The sequence below is a fragment of the Tachyglossus aculeatus genome, chromosome 14, assembly GCF_015852505.1.
Source record: "Tachyglossus aculeatus isolate mTacAcu1 chromosome 14, mTacAcu1.pri, whole genome shotgun sequence".
NCBI classification, from domain to species: domain Eukaryota; kingdom Metazoa; phylum Chordata; class Mammalia; order Monotremata; family Tachyglossidae; genus Tachyglossus; species Tachyglossus aculeatus.
Window position 1 is genome coordinate 52,173,509 of NC_052079.1, and position 18,137 is coordinate 52,191,645.

General features: G+C 44.9%; 1 protein-coding gene across 1 annotated transcript; it reads left to right on the plus strand.

Annotated features, from left to right (window-relative positions):
- RBX1 (ring-box 1) lies at positions 1-16,243 on the plus strand. The gene is made up of 5 exons (XM_038756922.1): positions 1-110; positions 4,786-4,864; positions 11,707-11,777; positions 13,611-13,696; positions 16,047-16,243. The coding sequence occupies exons 1-5, from the start codon at positions 33-35 to the stop codon at positions 16,057-16,059; spliced, it is 327 nt and encodes a 108-aa protein (XP_038612850.1). The 5' UTR covers positions 1-32; the 3' UTR covers positions 16,060-16,243.
- The last annotated feature ends 1,894 nt before the right edge of the window (positions 16,244-18,137 follow it).

Below are 18,137 nucleotides of genomic sequence, written 5' to 3' on the forward strand. Positions count from 1 at the left end.
GATGACCGGCGGCCGGCGACTCGCTTTCCAAAATGGCGGCCGCGATGGATGTGGATACCCCCGGCGGCACCAACAGCGGCGCCGGCAAGAAGCGCTTTGAAGTGAAAAAGGTCGGGCCGGCTGGGGCGCTTGCTCGGCAGGCCGGAGGCGCGAGGGTCCGGGGGGCGGCCCCTGCGAAGGGGCGAGGGGAGCTCATTTTTAGGAGATGCCGGGGACCCGGCTCCCCGGAAGCGAGGGGGGGTGGGTGGGGCTTCATCGTGACTGGCAGGGGCCGGGGCCAATCGCTGAGGGAGGGTTCTCCAGCCGGGGGGCCGGGCGGGCCAATCAGGGAGGGTGTTATTAAACCGGGCCGGGCTGCGGCCAATCCGAAGGGAGCGGGCGCCTGCGCTGTCATTGGCGGAGGCCCTGAGGGGGCGGGATCGAGGAGAAGGGAGGGGGCGGGGTTGGCCGTGGTCGGGGCCTGAGGGACCGACGGCGCGGGGGATCACGGGATCACTCATTCATTCATTCTGTCTTTATTATTAATAATAATTATTATATATAATGCATATTATATTATAATATATTATACATATCATAATAATATACGATGATATATAAATGATATATTGTAATATAATTATAATATAAAATAATGCAATATAGTATTATAATTATGTTTATCACATAATTACAATAATGTATAATATTATGCATTATACAGTAATATATGATGATGTATAAATGATATATAATAATATTATATGTTATATATTTTATATATTATATGTTTATGTGTGATATATTATATTGTTATATATTATTTATATATCATCATATATTACTGTATAATGCATAATATTATATATTGTAATTATGTGATAATCATAATTATAATACTATATTGCATTATTTTATCATTATGTATTATTATATATTATTTATTTATCATATGATAAAATGATATATTATTGTATTGAGTTTTATATGTTATTAATATAATATGATATATTTCCATGTTATTATGATATATTAGTATATTATGTGTTATATTGTGTGCTTATTATAATTATAGTAATTATATTATTAATTATTATTAAGGATAATGGTATTTGTTAAACACTCAATAAATACGATTGATTGATTGATTAAGCGCTTACTGTGTTACGCGCTGGGGGATACAAGGTGATCAGGTTGTCCCACGGGAGGGGCTCACAGTCTTCATCCCCATTTTCCAGATGAGGCAACTGAGGCCCAGAGAATCAATCAATCAATCATATTTATTGAGCGCTTACAGTGTGCAGAGCACCGTACCAAGCGCTTGGGAAGTGCAAGTTGGCAACACATAGAAACGGTCCCTACCCAACAGTGGGCTCACAGTCTAGAAGGGGGAGACAATCAGTCAATCAATCAATCGTATTGAGTGCTTACTGTGTGCAGAGCACTGTACTAACTGCTTGGGAAGTACAAGTTGGCAACATATAGAGACAGTCTCTACCCAACAGTGGGCTCACAGTCTAAACAGGGACAGAGAACAAAACAAAACATATTAATAAAATAAAATAGAATAGATATGTACAAGTAAAATAAATAGAGTAGTAAATACGTACAAACATATATACATATATGCAGGTGCTGTGGGGAAGGGAAGGAGGTAAGACGGGGGGGATGGAGAGGGGAAGGAGGGGGCTCAGTGTGGGAAGGCCTCCTGGAGGAGGTGAGCTCTCAGTAGGGCCTTGAAGGGAGGAATCAATCAATCAATCAATCGTATTTATTGAGCGCTTACTGTGTGCAGAGCACTGTACTAAGCGCTTGAAAGGAAGAGAGCTAGCATGGCGGGTGTGGGGAAGTGAAGTGAGTTGCCCAAAGTTGCACAGCTGACAATTGGCAGAGCCGGGATTTGAACCCCTGGCCTCTGACTCCAAAGCCCATGCTCTTTCCACTGAGCCATGCTGCTAGTAATAATAATAATGATGATGATGGTATTTGTTAAGCGCCGGGGGGATACAAGGTGATCAGGTTGTCCCACGGAGGGGGGGTTCACAGTCTTCATCCCCATTTTCCAGATGAGGGAACTGAGGCTCAGAGAAGTGAAGTGACTTGCCCAAAGTCGCACAGCTGACAATTGGCAGAGCCGGGATTTGAACCCACGATCTCTGACTCCAAAGCCTGTGCTCTTTCCACTGAGCCACGCGTATTTATTGAGCGCTTAGTGAGAGCAGAGCATTGTACTAAGCTCTGTCGACAACAGAGGCAGTCGTAGCACTGGGCCCAGTGGGCGAGGGGGATTCATTCATTCAATTGTATTTATTGAGCGCTTACTGTGTGCAGAGCACTGTACTAAGCGCTTGGGAAGTACAAGTCGGCAACATATAGAGACAGCCCCTATCCAACAGTGGGTTCACAGTCTAGAAGGGGGAGACAGAGAACAAAACAAAACATGTTAACAAAATAAATAGAATAAATATGTACAAGTAAATAAAAAGAGTAAAAAATACGTACAAACATATATACAGGTGCTGTGGGGAGGGGAAGGAGGTAAGGCGGGATGCCACCATCAGGGGTGGTGATGATCTACCTTGGGCCTTCCCCTTTTTCCGAATCCTTAGAGCCTCGCCTCGATTGAATTCTAGTTCAACCACTCGGTTTTTAAATCCGTTTCCTTCCTCCCGGCTCCCTGTCATCCCATATCTCCTCATCCTCCCCGTCTGAAGGATCTCTAACCCAGCATCCTTTCGGCCTTGGCCAAATGGACACCCTGACGTTGTTGCCCGCTCTTACATTTTAGACTGACTTGGCGAAGGCAGGGAGGATCTATAAGGCGGTCTCCCCCGATTTCCAGATTCCAAAATAATCCCGACGAGTGTCCAAATGAATCCCTTGGAGCAGAAAAGCTCGGAGGGGGTTGGGAGAGATACTGCGACAGCCAGATTGAGGACTGGCTTCATTTTGCTCGACGAGGAGCTTGGAGTCTTGCCAACACCTTGGTTAAAGCCGTATCTGTTCCCACTTAAAGATCCTCTGAAACGAAAGAAAGGATTTTTAAACGAGGGATTTTTAATCCTGCCCGTTTGATTCTTAAAGCTGAAATTGTTTCTGGTCTTCCGTAGTTTCTGGCGCTGCTCAGCAGCGCTTACGCCAGTGTTGCTCAGCACAGCCATGTTGAAGAGTGGTAAAGCCAGATTTTTTTTCCCTTCCAAGCCAGAGCCTGGAGGCACCAAGAGGATTACCTAAATTTTTAAAAAGATGGAAGCTTATGGTGTGTGTGTTGCGGGGGTGACAACTGAGGTTGAGAAGCAGCGTGGCTCAGTGGAAAGAGTCCGGGCTTTGGAGTCAGAGGTCGTGGGTTCAAATCCCGGCTCTGCCAATTGTCAGCTATGTGACTTTGGGCAAGTCACTTAACTTCTCTGTGCCTCAGTTCCCTCATCTGTAAATGGGGATGAAGACTGTGAGCCCCCGTGGGACAACTGATCACCTTGTATCCCCCCCAGTGCTTAGAACAGTGCTTTGCACATAGTAAGCGCTTAACAAATACCATCATTATTACTATTCTGATAGGAAGTTTGAGTGGCATTTAGGAACCGAAGGAGCCGGAGAATTGAACTTCTCGTATACCACTGGTCCTGTAGACCTGGGGTTAGCTGTAAACACAAACATTGAAAACTAAGGGTCAATGTTTCTAGCGTGGAAGGAGTAGGCAGAATTTAATAATAATATTAATCATGGAATTTAAGTGCTTACTATGTGCAAAGCACTGTTCTAATCGCTGGGATGATGCAGTGTGATCAGATTGTCCCACGTGGGGCTCACGGTCTTCAGCCTCATTTTACAGATGTGATAACAGGCACAGAGAAGTTAAGTGACTTGCCCAAAGTCACACAGCTGACAATTGGTGGAGCTGGGATTTGCACCCATGACCTCTGACTCCCAAGCCCGTGCTCTTTCCATTGAGCCACGCTGTTTCTCTAAATAATAATTCCAGTGAACGCTTTGCTTGTCGCCTAAGGCATTATATGGTTTTCAAAGGATGACCTTGTTCTGTGTCTTCCCACTGGAGGTAATCAGTTATCAGTTCAGTTTATCCCATGATTACACATTTTATGAATCCATCATCATCATTTTAGTCCTTTTCTAACAGTCACTGTAAATTTACCTCCCTTGACCACAACAAATGCACTTTCAGAACTACCCAACAAGCCTTTTGTTGGGGTACTACCTTAGGGTTTATCAAACTCCTCAATAGCAAGTGTGAAAAATTGCCTTGGTCATTTGTGTATGTGTACTTATTAGAATTCAGATGTGGTACTTCGAATCTCCCATTCTCTGTAGATAAGGGCCCCTATCCAGCCCACTATTATGTCCAGCAAAAGTAAAAATACATTTGGTGGTCATTGCACATGAGAATAAAGAGTTATTTATATTATGTGCATAATTTGAAGTTCGTAATTGCAATAAATTCCCCAATTTTACTGCTAGGTATTGTGAACACCAGGCATTTTATCTACCTAAAATTCATCAGTGGCCCTCAAACTCAAACCCAAAAATTGCCAGTACTTTATTTAGGAGCTCAAAAAAAAATAATCTCAAAAGAAACTTTTTAAGCAAGAAGAGGAATGTTCCGCCTCTGGAAGAACCAAACTGTGTGCAGCAAACTTTCAAGAGTAACTTTGTTTGCTAAAGTCAAATCTGGTAGGATGCTTGCGGGTGAAAAGCTGGTAGCTGAAACCGGGGATCTTGAGGAGAACCCTGATTTGGGATCATGGTTCTGCCTTAAGCGTGCATTGTTCTCCCTTTTTCTTTTTGCAGTGGAATGCAGTAGCCCTCTGGGCCTGGGATATTGTGGTTGATAACTGTGCCATCTGCAGGAACCACATTATGGATCTGTGTAAGTAACTGGGGGAGGGGAGGAAGCCGAAAGAGTTACAGGATTGCAGTTATCCAGATGTGACCAGTTTTCTTCACAAAGAAACGCAAGGCCAAGTCCACAGTGATAGTGGCCGCTTCTGCCTGTCAGTGAGTTTCATTTAAAGCAGTTGCTGGGTTGTTCTGAGCACTACCTGCCTCAGAAAACTGATTTACTCAGACCTACATTTAGTAAAAATTGGGGCTGGGGCCGGGGGGGGGTCACTCCTCTCCCTCTTTTTTTGTTTCCTTTCCCCTCCTCCAGTAATGTAAAAGCACGAATGGTTAAAAAAAAAAAAAGCAAAATGCTGAAATACACTGTTACATCAGAGCCAGTATTTGTTGGACAGGAATTTCAAGGAAGTTGGAGGGAAAACTACATTTTCTAATGGGCTCTAAAGGGGATATTGGCTCATCATCATCATCAGTCGTATTTATTGAGCGCTTACTGTGTGCAGAGCACTGGACTAAGCGCTTGGGAAGTCCAAGTTGGCAACATATAGAGACAGTCCCTACCCAGCAGTGGGCTCACAGTCTAAAAGGGGGAGACAGAGAACAAAACCAAACATACTAACAAAATAAAATAGGATATGTACAAGTAAAATAAATAAATAGAGTAATAAATATGTACAAACATATATACAGGTGCTGTGGGGAAGGGAAGGAGGTAAGATGGGGGGATGGAGAGGGGGACGAGGGGGAGAGGAAGGAAGGGGCTCAGTCTGGGAAGGCTCATGTGAAGACAGCGTCATAGGGAACGTCAGATTGAGCGATTCTGTCCAGTGAGAACTTCATTTAAATCTCCTTTAACAGCACCCGATATAATGTTCTGTACACAGTGGCACTTGGTGAATGTGGCCTGATTAACTTTGTATCATTTTAGTAAAAGGATCCTCCCTTGAAAGCATTTCTTGGAGGTTGATTAAACCAACAGCACATGAAGGCACTTCTTAATCCATGGGCTAAATTTTTTTTTTTGTAATATATAATAATAATAATGGCATTTATTAAGCGCTTACTATGTGGCAAAGCACTGTTCTAAGCACTGGAGCACTGTTCTTATATGCAGAGAAACCCCAAAGTTCAAGAATTGAGGACTTGTAACAGTTTATTTTTCGTGATTAAAACATCTGTTTTCTACATTAAAAAATAATTTGAGGGAAACCATCACGACTTAAGATATTGTTGTGCACCAAATAACTGCATATTCTTGGATTGTGTGGGGATTTACTTGTTTACCTCTTTCCCATGACAGCCGAAGCAGACCGGCAGCTTCTGAAAATTTTGCAGATGAAATATGCCTTTCCCAGAGGAACATAATCGCTGTATTAAATGTGATTGGGCAGGTCTCTGATTACAAATGCCCACATCTACTTATTCTCCTAAGGAGTCTTGCCCCTGAGGGAAATTGTCACTAAAAACTTGATGCAGACTTGGCCAAAAGGCCCTAAAGATTGCTGCTGGAAGACTTTTTTTTTCTTTGTTGTATTTTAGTATTTTATTCAGTTGTTTCCTTCCTGAATATTACATTTCCCCGTTTAAATACAATAGGTTCAAAAATCGCAAAGCAGCGTGGAATATAAGCCTGGGAGACAGAGGATCTGGGTTCTTATCCTGCTTCGCCTTTTGCCTGCTCTGTGACCTTGGGCAAGTCACCCAGCTTCTCAGGGCCTCAGTTTCCTCATCTGTAAAATGGGGGTTAAATGCCCACTTACACTGTGGGACAGGGACTATGTCCACACTGATTATCTTGAATACTAATCATAATAATGGCATTTATTAAGCACTTATTATTTGCAGAGCACTGTTCTAAGCACTGGGGAGTTTACAAGGTGATCAGGTTGTCCCACGGGGGGCTCACAATCTTCATCCCCATTTTACAGATGAGGGAGCTGAGGCCCAGAGAAGTTAAGTGACCTGCCCAAAGTCACACAGCTAACAAGTGTGCTTCGGAGAAGCAGCGTGGCTCAGTGGAAAGAGCCCGAGCTTTGGAGTCAGAGGTCATGGGTTCAAATCCCAGCTCCGCCCAATGTCAGCTGTGTGACTTTGGGCAAGTCACTTAACTTCTCTGTGCCTCAGTTCCCTCATCTGTAAAATGGGGTTGAAGACTGTGAGCCCCCCATGGGACAACCTGATCACCTTGTAACCTCCCTAGCGCTTAGAACAGTGCCTTGCACATAGTAAGCGCTTAATAAATGCTATCAAAAAAAAAGTGGCAGAGCTGAGATTTGAACCCATGACCTCTGACTCCAAAGCCCGCACTCTTTCCACTGAGCCACGCTGCTTCTCTATCTACCCCAGCACTTAGTACAGTGCATGGCACATAAGTGTTTAACAAGTGCCACTATTATTATTATTATTCTCAAAGAGTGTTTAAGTTTCAATGCAGGCTTCTTTTTCTGCATCTCTTCTGGAATTGTTATTGTCTAACATTAAGTGTGTGTGATGTGTTAGGCACAGACCTGAATTCACAAAAGGCAAAAATCTGACCTGTGAACAATCTAGAAGCTGTAGTGAGGCCACCTCTTCTGTTACACGTGAAGGTTTTATCTATCGTCAGTCTAGGGGTGCCTCATTTTAGGTGGTCGTGAACTTTCAGCAGTAATTGGATTTCTCAAAGATTATACTCAGAAAGTATCTCAGTGAGCTTTAGATGTATCTTCATCAGAAAAATCGCAGTTCCTCGATTCAAATAACCCTCAAAATATGTATAGCTAAGCAGTATCCTCTAGGCATACGCACTAGAAGCTAATATATTCCAGCGCTTAGAACAGTGCTTTGCATTATTATTATTATTATATTCATATGGGATCCCCCTTCTAGACTGTGAGCCCACTGTTGGGTAGGGACCGTCTCTATATGTTGCCAACTTGTATTCCCAAGTGCTTAGTATAGTGCTTTGCACACAGCGCTCAATAAATACGATTGAATGAATGAATCCTCAGCATGCATTGTACACTCCATCACAAAGTAGGTTGGGGACAGAAACAGCATCGTCTAGTGGATAGAACGTGGGGCTGGGAGTCAGAAGGTCATGGGTTCTAATCCTGTCTCCACCACTTGTCTGCTGTGCGACTTTGGGCAAGTCACTTCACTTCTCTGGGCCTCAGTTACCTCGTCTGTAAAATGGGAATTAAGACTATGAGCCCTATGTGGGACAGGGACTATATCCAACCTGATGACCTTGTATATACACCAGTGCTTTAGTGTAGTACGTGCTTAAGCAAATGCCCTAAGAAGAAAAAAGAGAAGACTATACCTTGTTGTTCTTGCCACTGTCAACCCTAAGAGGCAAAACCTGTTCCATCCCACCCTGTGGTGCGCTGTAACAGAGAGGCTCCATTTCTGATGAAAATCCAATTTTCTGCCACCATTCTAGCAGAACGGTTCGGCAGAGCCTCGGAAGCACAATGCCAGTGCTTCAGGGATTAACATTTTTTATAATCCTTTGTTCCCTGGCAGATATTTGCCTAAGTGAGAGATGGCTTACAATTCTTCTGGTGGGGGCTTCCATTTGAGCGTCTCCATCTTCTGCCACGGGGTCTCATCCTGGAGAAGCAGCATGGCTTCGGATGGGCCTAGGAATCGGAAAATCATGGGTTTTAATCCTGGCTCCACCACTTGTCTGCTGTGTGACCTTGGGCAAGTCACTTACCTTGTGTGCCTCAGTTCCCTCATCTGTAAAATGTGGGTTAAAACTGTGAGTCCAATATGAGACAGGGACTGTGTCCAACCTACCTATTTTTTTTAAAATGGTATTTAAGTGCCTATGTGCCAGGCACTGTACTAAGCACTAGGGTGGATACAAGATAATCAGATTGGACATATCCATGTTCCACGTGGGGTTCGGTCTTAATTCCCATTTTACAGATGAGGTAACAGAGAAGTTAACTGACTTGCCCAAGGTCACGCAGCAGACAAGTGGTGGTGCTGGGTTTAGAGCTCCCCGCCCATGCTCTACCCACGGGGCCATGCCACTTCTGGTTGGAGGGATGTTTTAGTTTCCCTCTTCCTGTTGAATGAAAACAACAAAATCATGAGCCTCATTCAGGTGCTTTCATTATAAATCTTAACGCTGAGCAGTAAGGTTCGGAGCTTTGAGGACCAAATTTTCATTTGGGAGGCCCCAGGTACTGCGGTATTCCCCTCCCGGCTATACCCCGACACTTTTCAAAGAGTCATATTAGTAAATCTTGGAATTCTCCATTCTATCCCGAGGCATTCTCTGTGGAAGAAAACCTCCTGATTGGAGTGGGAAGCCCCAAAAGGTGGTGATGTCAGTTGCTCCATAGTGATCAGGATTACTTTATTTCATTTGTTAAAATCAGCCTGCCACTGCTCATCAGACATTTACTTTCCACAGTTGCTTAAAATCCAAGTCCTTCTTTGCAGTGTACTCCAGCATTCTGTGGCTTGTGAGTCCTTTTCAAGTATGAAAGAACTGGGATCTCTGGGCTGCTTTCTGAAGTTTTGCTTCCTGAAAAGTCAACCAGAAATCTGAATATTTTGGGAGAAGGGTTTTAGTTTAAAATCAATTTTGTGTATTTTTCCATGTGCTTTACAATTTTCTTTGTTTCCCTGTACTTTCTTAGTTATTGTCTTCACTCCCAAGGACTTTATTTTGGCTATTGCCATCTTTGTTTCTGTTTTCCTCCCCCAAAAGACCTGTCGAAGACTGACCAGTTTACCAATCAATCAGTCAGTCGTATTTATTGAGCGCTTACTGTGTGCAGAGCACTGTACTAAGCGCTTGGGAAGTACAAGCTGGCAACATATAGAGACAGTCCCTACCCAACAGTGGCTTATCCCTCCACTGAGGGAATTTCTATTAAAATAAGAGCAACCGTGGAGTGCCAAAGAAACCTCATTTTGAGCCTTTCGACCTTTGCACATTTATTTGTTTCTATGAAATGGAAATATTCTAAATTACCAGGTATAAGAACTGCAATGCTTTGATGCCCTCTCACTCTATTGCATTTTTATTTAAAAAAAAATGAATGCTACAGATGTGGTTTTATCATGTCTCAAATCTGCCACTTGCCCAATGGTGAAGACTCTTCCTTTAGCATTTTACTCACTCTAAAAAGTCTTTAAACCTAGACAATTTGACCCTTATGAACAATCCTCTTATAACGCCATTCTCTTTCATGTCCTGCCAGGACTGTTTGTGAAATTCTCTCTAAAAAGACAGTAGGAAAATCCCAGGAAGTGTGGCAGTTGAGGCCCAGGAAGCCTCCCAACTAGATCCCATCCGATGCAGTGGGCAGCAGCCATGTGGAGCTCTGGAATTGATTTGTTTTTTCTCCAGTCAATCAATCATATTTCATGAGTGCTTACTATGTGCAGAGCACTGTACTAAGCACTTGGGAGACTACATTACAAAAGTCAGTTGTATTTATTGAGCGCTTGCTGTGTGCAGAGCCCTGTACTAAGCTCTTGGGAGAGTACAATATAAGAAACAGAGACATTCCCTGCCCCTAACGAGCTTACAGTCTCTAGGATCCCAAGGATGATCTCTGTCTTTCTTCTGTTTCCACCAGTGATAGCTTGGCAGCAGATGCCTCCCTTTTCTAGGGTCTTCCTTGAAGCTTTTCAATCTTGAGGAGTGGGATGCCGTCACCCCCTTCAGAAACTGGAACATCAATCAATCAATCAATCAATCGTATTTATTGAGCGCTTACTGTGTGTAGAGCACTGTACTAAGTGCTTGGGAAGTACAAGTCGGCAACATATAGAGACAGTCCCTACCCAACAGTGGGCTCACAGTCCAAAAGGGGGTGATGGCATCACAGAGGGTAGTTAACGATTGCCATGCAATGGCAATAATAAAATAGGCAGATAATGATGTCACAGAGAGCAGATACAAACTATTACATGCTGGAGTGGGGTGGAACTGTTAAAGCTCTAAGACATAACTAAGGAATGGTTGAATTCCAGATTTTTTTTTCCCCACCCAAAGACTCAGCTCCTAATTTCCACTAGACGAAGAAAAACGATTCTGGAGTGCTTTAAGAAAAGATCACATGAACTAATTTCAGTGGAGAAACATCGAAACCTGAGTCCCACTGCATTCGGAAACCTAGAGGTCCAGACAGAATCCCTCGAGACGGAAACGCCTCTTTTGGGCTAAGGCTTCAAAGCGCAATTCTTACTTACTATCAACTTACTTACTTACTTACTATCAACACTGGTTCTTTGAAGGTGTCACACTGGCCCCCCTCAACCTTCCCATCTGTGCAACGTTCATCTTCCTTAGATTTTTTTTTCCTCCTCTCCCATTTGGAATGGCAGGACAGCACTCTTGCTCATTTGCCCTCCTGTCAGACGCTGAGGAAATCCCTGCTCCAAGAAGATCGGGTCCATATCTCCTCCCCTCTCCGCCAATAAAAAAAAAAAACAAGCGGTGGGGATGGGTGGTTCCATGAGAGAGGCGGCACTGGATGGAAACCTCTCCAATTCATGGTGGTTTGGACTGAACAATATTGAAAAGATTCTGAAGGTGGTGTTATAGTCATTTTCTTTTTATTAAAAAAAAACACAGAACAAGCTACCAATAGTTTTCCACTCCCTGTTGCTTTCCAGTTCACTTTTGGGGATCTTAACCCAGGACAAGAAATAGTTGCAATGCTCATGTTAAGGTGACAGAAGGTCTTTAGCCCAGCTTTATCTTTTGCTTTACTGAAGCCCGTTCTGAGACAACGGTGGCTCGGTTAGCAATTGCTCATTTTACCCAAATTGGCTTAGTTCTTCCTTCTAGTCTCAGGTAGGTGATGTTGCGGGTGGAAGGATATCCCAGTCTGAGTGTGCACAATCTTATTTCCGCAGGCATAGAATGTCAAGCCAACCAGGCATCAGCCACCTCCGAAGAGTGCACGGTCGCATGGGGCGTCTGCAATGTAAGGAAATCGCTGGACCTGCCAGCCGGGCCTTTAGTCAGTCAGTCAGCCAGTCAATCGTATTTATTGAGCACTTACAGTGTGCAGAGCACTGTACTAAGCGCTTGGGAGAGTACAGTATAACAAGCTTACAGTCTAGAGGGAGCGACAGACATTAATATAGGTGCATTGCCACTGGCCTGGAATGCCCTCCCTCATCATATCTGACAGACAATCACTCTACCACTTTCAAAGCCTTATTGAAAGCACATCTCCTCCAGAAGGCCTTCCCTGATTAAGCCCTCAGTTTCTCTTCTCCCACACCACCCTTGTACTTGGAATTGCTCCCTTTATTCGCCATTCCCTCAGCCCCACAGCCCTTATGCCCATATGAAGCAGCGTGGCTCAGTGGGAAGAGCCCGGGCTTGGGAGTTGGAGGTTGTGGGTCCTAATGCCAGCTCTGCCACTTGTCAACTGTGTGACCTTGGGCAAGTCACTTAACTTCTCTCTGCCTCAGTTCCCTTATCTGTAAAATGGGGATGAAGACTGTGAGATCCACGTGGGACAACCTGAACATCTTGTATCCCCCCGAGTGCTTAGAACAGTGCTTTGCACATAGTAAGCGCTAAAAAAACCATTATTATTATTATCCATTATTTATGTATTTATATTAATGTCTCTCTCCTCCTCTAGAGTGTAAACTCGTTGTGGGCAGGCAATATGTGTACCAAATCTGTTGTATTGCACTCTCCCAAGTGCTACTACAGTGCTCTGCACAAAGTAAATTTGATTGATTGATTGATTGACTCAACAGTCTTTCAGTTGGGTCTTTGTATCATACTATATTCATTCATTCATTCATATTTATTGAGCGCTTACTGTGTGCAGAGCACTGTACTCTGAGTGTGCAGAGCACTGCTTGGGAAGTACAAGTCATTCCCAATCTCACAGTGAGACCTTCTGAGTGATCGTGGCACCATTCTCCCAAGCGTTTAGTATTCCTGCTCAAGCTAAATGTCCAAGAGGCTTGTTTTATGGAGCACCCATTTTATATGAAATCTAGAACAGTCCAAAAATTGTTAGCCCGGGCTCTGATTTCTCCTTTAAGAAACTCCTTCCTCTGGAAGGCTCACTGACCTGCATTCATGGCTGTGGTTGAGTTGGTGAAAAGTCAACACGTCTGCAAAGCTGTTGGGGTTTTTTGGGATGTCAGCACTTCACTCCACCCCCACATCTAAGGTAACCCGTAAGTGGTTATAGGAGGGAGCTGCTGCCGCTGCCTCTGCCAGTGTAATCTCTGTATAACGAGTCGTGTGGGAGAAGAGGCAGTGTCCACATAAAATGGATCATTGCAGTCCACCTTCAGAGCCTCTCAGCCGCTCTTGTCCCACTTTTTGTCCATTTTTTTCCCCAAAACCATCAGCGGCCATATAAATGCAGACCTCTTTCATGCTTCCCAATTGTAAAAAAATTCCACTGGATCCCAATCAACAGTCATATTAACTGACCCTACTCCTCCCATTTACCTACCAAATTTTTACCAGCGGCCCCCCTGCCGCGGCTGCCAGGTTTAATTTGGTCTATATGTCCTCACTATTACCTCCTCATCCCTTGCAGGGCTCCCTTTCCACAAAAATCCAGGCTGCCGCCTGTACCAATATGACTTGTATGAACTCGTCTGCCTCGCGTTGTTTACTGTGCTCGAAATGTTTATCTCTTGTCTTCCATTTGCTCCCCTCCTCTCCTTCTGCCTCATCCCGTATTCCCCCAGGCAGTAAGGGCAGGGCATTGTCAGGAAGTAACCCGAGGTACTGGGAACCAAGTCTTCTGAACAGAATTTGTCCTTTCTTTCAGCACGCCTTTCACTTCCACTGTATCTCCCGCTGGCTCAAAACACGGCAGGTGTGCCCGTTAGACAACCGAGAGTGGGAGTTCCAGAAGTATGTATCCCAAGCCGGCGGTATTTTGCAGTCTGAGCCCCAAAAGCGGCGGACTCGGTGGTGAAGTGCACTGTGTCTCCCGCCAGCAGTGTACCTAGGCCTAGGAGGGATGCCCAATGTCTTGAAAGCCAAATAGTCGAACTCCAGAGGGAGGCCAGCATATTGAGAAGGCCGTCATGTTGTGGCTACGCTTATTTGCTAAAACAGTTGCCTCTCCTTCATCTACCAAGAGAAAAAGCCATGCCTGAAAGAAAGCGAGCACTTGGTTTCAAAGTGGCCTGTTTTTAATTAGGTTTGGGGGTCCAATAAGAGCCGCTTAGGTAAAAATGACAAGAAGCGCATATTAGTTTGGCCTTCCCAGACGAGTTTAAAGCCTTAATCCGAGTCCAGTTTTGTGTGATTAGCATTCTGTGTTTGAACCCCACGTCCCCAGGATGGTGGGAATTGGGCGATTCAAGGTGGAGGTCCGTTGGCTCTCCAACACTGAAGGTCTTCCAAGGCTCATGCGTATGATGATGACGATGATGACGATATTTGTTAAGTGCTTACTGTGTGTCAAGCACTGTTCTAAGCTCCGGGGTAGGTACAAGGTTAGCAGGTTGTCCCCTCATGGGGCTCACAGACTTAATCCCCATTTTATAGATGAGGTAGCAGGCACGGAGAAGTTAAAGTGGCTTGCCCAAAGTCAAACATCTGACAAGTGGCGGAGCCAGGATAAGAACCCACAACCTCTGACTCCCAAGCCCGGGCTCTTCCCACTAAACCACGCTGCTTCTCTGCACAGTGTCCAACCTGATTAGCTCGTATCTGCCCCAGCAGCAGCATGGCTCCGTGGATAGAGCCCAGGCTTGGGAGTCAGAGGTTATGGGTTCGAATCCCGCCTCCGCTGCTTGTCAGCCGTGTGACTTTGGCCAAGTCACTTCCCTGTGCCTGAGTTACCTCATCTGTAAAATGGGGATTGAGACTGTGAACCCCATGGGGGACAACCTGATAATAATAATAATAAGAATGGTGGTATTTGTTAAGCGCTTACTATGTGCCAAGCACTGTTCTAAGCATTAGGGGGGATACAAGGTGATCAGGGTTGTCCCACATAGGGCTCACAGTCTTAGTCCCCGTTTTACAGATGAGGGAACTGAGGCCCAGGGAAGTTAAGTGACTTGCCCAAGGTCATACAGCTGACAAGTGGTGGAGCTAGGATTCGGACCCATGACCTCTGACTCCCAAGCCTGTCCTCTTTCCACTGAGCCATACTGCTGATCACCTTGTATGCCCCCAGTGCTTAGAACAGTGCTTAGCACATAGTAAGCGCTTAACAAATACCATCATCATCACTTAGTACAGTGCCTGCACCTAAGAAATTCCATTAAAAAAGCAAAAAACTACCAGCTGCTGAGGCAAAGGTCGCCTTTGGTGGGGTGGGCTTGGGAGTGAGACTGAGCTAGGCCTAAAAATGATGTATTGGGTACTTTGATTCTGCCCCCCCCACCTACAATCCCCCCATTTTTGAGGAGACTAAACAGAGGTGAGCCACAGAGAGGCAGCGTGGCTCAGTGGAAAGAGCCCGGGCTTTGGAGTCAGAGGTCATGGGTTCGAATCCCGGCCCCACCACTTGTCAGCTGTGTGACTTTGGGCAAGCCACTTGACTTCTCTGGGCCTCAGTTACCCCATCTGGAAAATGGGGATTAAGACTGTGAGTCCCCCGGGACAACTTGATCACCTTGTATCCTCCCTAGCGCTTAGAACAGTGCTTTTACATAGTAAGCGCTTAACAAATGCCATCATTATTATAATTATTATTATTATTATTATTATCGGGGGTTATTGCAAGGGTCCCTGGGCAGGAATAACAGGAGAATGTGTGATAGTCTCTCTTAGCGGTGTTAGAAGTTTGCAAGTGGTGTACCCCAATCAAGGCTTCAAGTCCTGGAGTGCACAGTTTCCCGGGAGTGTACTGCCCTGGCTACCAGCAGTCCTCCTAGAAGCACAGCAGCTTCTGCTCCATCAAATCCTTCACTTTTCCCTCCTCTCTGCTTCCAGCTGTTTGGAAAAAAATATATATATAAAGGGACTATTAGTAACAAGATTGGGGGGCGGGGCAGGGTGGAAGGGTGAGAGAAACAGGCAAAAGAAGAAAGGGGAAGTGGGAAGAAATGGACAGGGGCTGTAAATTTCCCTTGGTTCTAAGCACCCAATAGCGGCTCTAAGATCTTGCTACCAGTTTGGTCAGATTAGCGCAGACGTATTTATAATTTCTGACAAATTTGTCACCTCAGAAAAATTAAGAAAGGTAGCGCTTAGGTTCGAAACAAAATTATCCGGAAATAAATATACCAACTTTATCTTTCAGGTACGGGCACTAGAAAAACGGAAGTCTTCATCAAGAAAAACGTCCCTTTGTTAACCATTCTGATTGACTTTCCCTCCTGAGGGAACTTTTTGGATTACGGATTTGTTAACTCCACGTCTTCTGTGCACCGTCCTTTCCCTTTGGTTTTAATATAGCCGCACTGTATTCTATGTGAAATAAAATCAACCTGGAGCCCAGTAGTTTGCTCTGCGTCTTGTGTACATACAGGGAATGATGGCAAGGGGGGCAGTATTCCGTCCTAGACTAGAAAACCACTGGGTTACTTTATTTTAAGCTTAAAATTTTAAAGCGTGGTAGCGAGGAATACCGGATTGACCACTCTGGGCATAACGTGAAAGCGTTTCCCTTCTGCAGAATGGACACCCCCGGGCCGCGGCAATGCAGCCTGCCCTTGACCCGACTCCACTCACCTGAGATGTTGGCATCAGATTTGGACAGATAGGCTGTAAAAGAGGATGAAGCCGAGGATCCATGTTCTGCGTCATTCGTGAGAAATTTTCCAAGTTCGGAAGGCTCTCAACCGTAGTGGTTGGTCGGCCAGACCCAAGATAGCACCGAACAAACCCCTCCCTCAGCCCCACAGGACTTGTGTACAAATCTGTAATTTATTTAGTTCTCTGTCTCCTCCTTTTAGACTGTGAGCCCACTATTGGGTAGGGACTGTCTCTATATGTTGCCAATTTGTACTTCCCAAGCGCTTAGTACAGTGCTCTGCACATAGTAAGCGCTCAATAAATACGATTGATGATGATGATTTATGTTAACGGTCGTCTCTCCAGACTATAAGCCAGTTGTGAGCAGGGAAGGTGTTTCCCAACACTGTTGTGTGACCTGGGGCGAGCCACGTAACTTCTCTGTACCTCAGTTCCCTCATCTGTAAAAAGTCCGTGAGCCCCACGTGGGACAACCTGATTAGCTTGTGTCTACCCCAGTGCTTGGCACATAGTAAGTGCTTAACGAATACCATTATTATTATTCTCTCCAATGCTTAGTAGAGTGCTCTGCAACAGTAAGTGTTCAATAAATAGGGTTGACAAACTGAATTTACATGGCAGTCAAATAGTGAAGAGAGGAACGGTGTTCTCTACCAGATGAAACGCAATCATGGCAGGTGATCGCTGGGGATAAAAGGCTTGATTGCTTCTTAATCAATATTTAGTGATGGCACATTCTGGGCAATGCCCTATACTAACGCTTGGAGAAAGTGCAAAAGTGATATTAAACACAATTCTTGCCCTCAAGGATTGCCTTGCAATCTAGTGCAGGAGACAGACACTAGAATTAGTGTCTTTGAGAAGCAGCTTGGCTCAGTGGAAAGAGCCCGGGCTCTGGAGTCAGAGGTCATGGGTTCAAATCTTGCCTCCGCCGCATGTCTGCTGTGTGACCTGGGGCAAGTCACTTAACTTCTCTGAGCCTCAGTCCCCTCATCTGTAAAATGGGGATGAAGACTGTGAGCCCCACGTGGGACAACCTGATCAACTTGTATGCCCCCCCAGCGCTTAGAACAGTGCTTGGCACATAGTAAGCACTTAACAAATGCCATCATTATTATTATTAGAATTAGAGGTGCACCAGTGTGGTGTTGGGGTGAGGATGGGATGAGTACCTAAGTCCCTTAGACTTTTAGACTTTTAGACTTTAGACTTGTACATATCTATTCTATTTATTTTATTTTGTTAGTATGTTTGGTTTTGTTCTCTGTCTCCCTCTTCTAGACTGTGAGCCCACTGCTGGGTAGGGACTGTCTCTAGATGTTGCCAACTTGTACTTCCCAAGCGCTTAGTACAGTGCTCTGCACACAGTAAGCGCTCAATAAATACGATGGATTGATTGATTAGGCAGTGTTTAGGGTGCTTAGGAGGACTCAAAGTGCAAAGGTGATGTGGAAGTGTTGAAGTTGTAGCAGGGATGTTGGGGGGAATAGAGGAGCAGGATAAATAGACACTGAAGATCTGGAGGTGCTGTGATTTTAGAAGGGCTTTGAAAGTGGCAGCATAGCCTCCCCATGGGTGTACAAGCCAATTTGTACTTCCCAAGCGCTTAGTACAGTGCTCTGCACGTAGTAAGCGC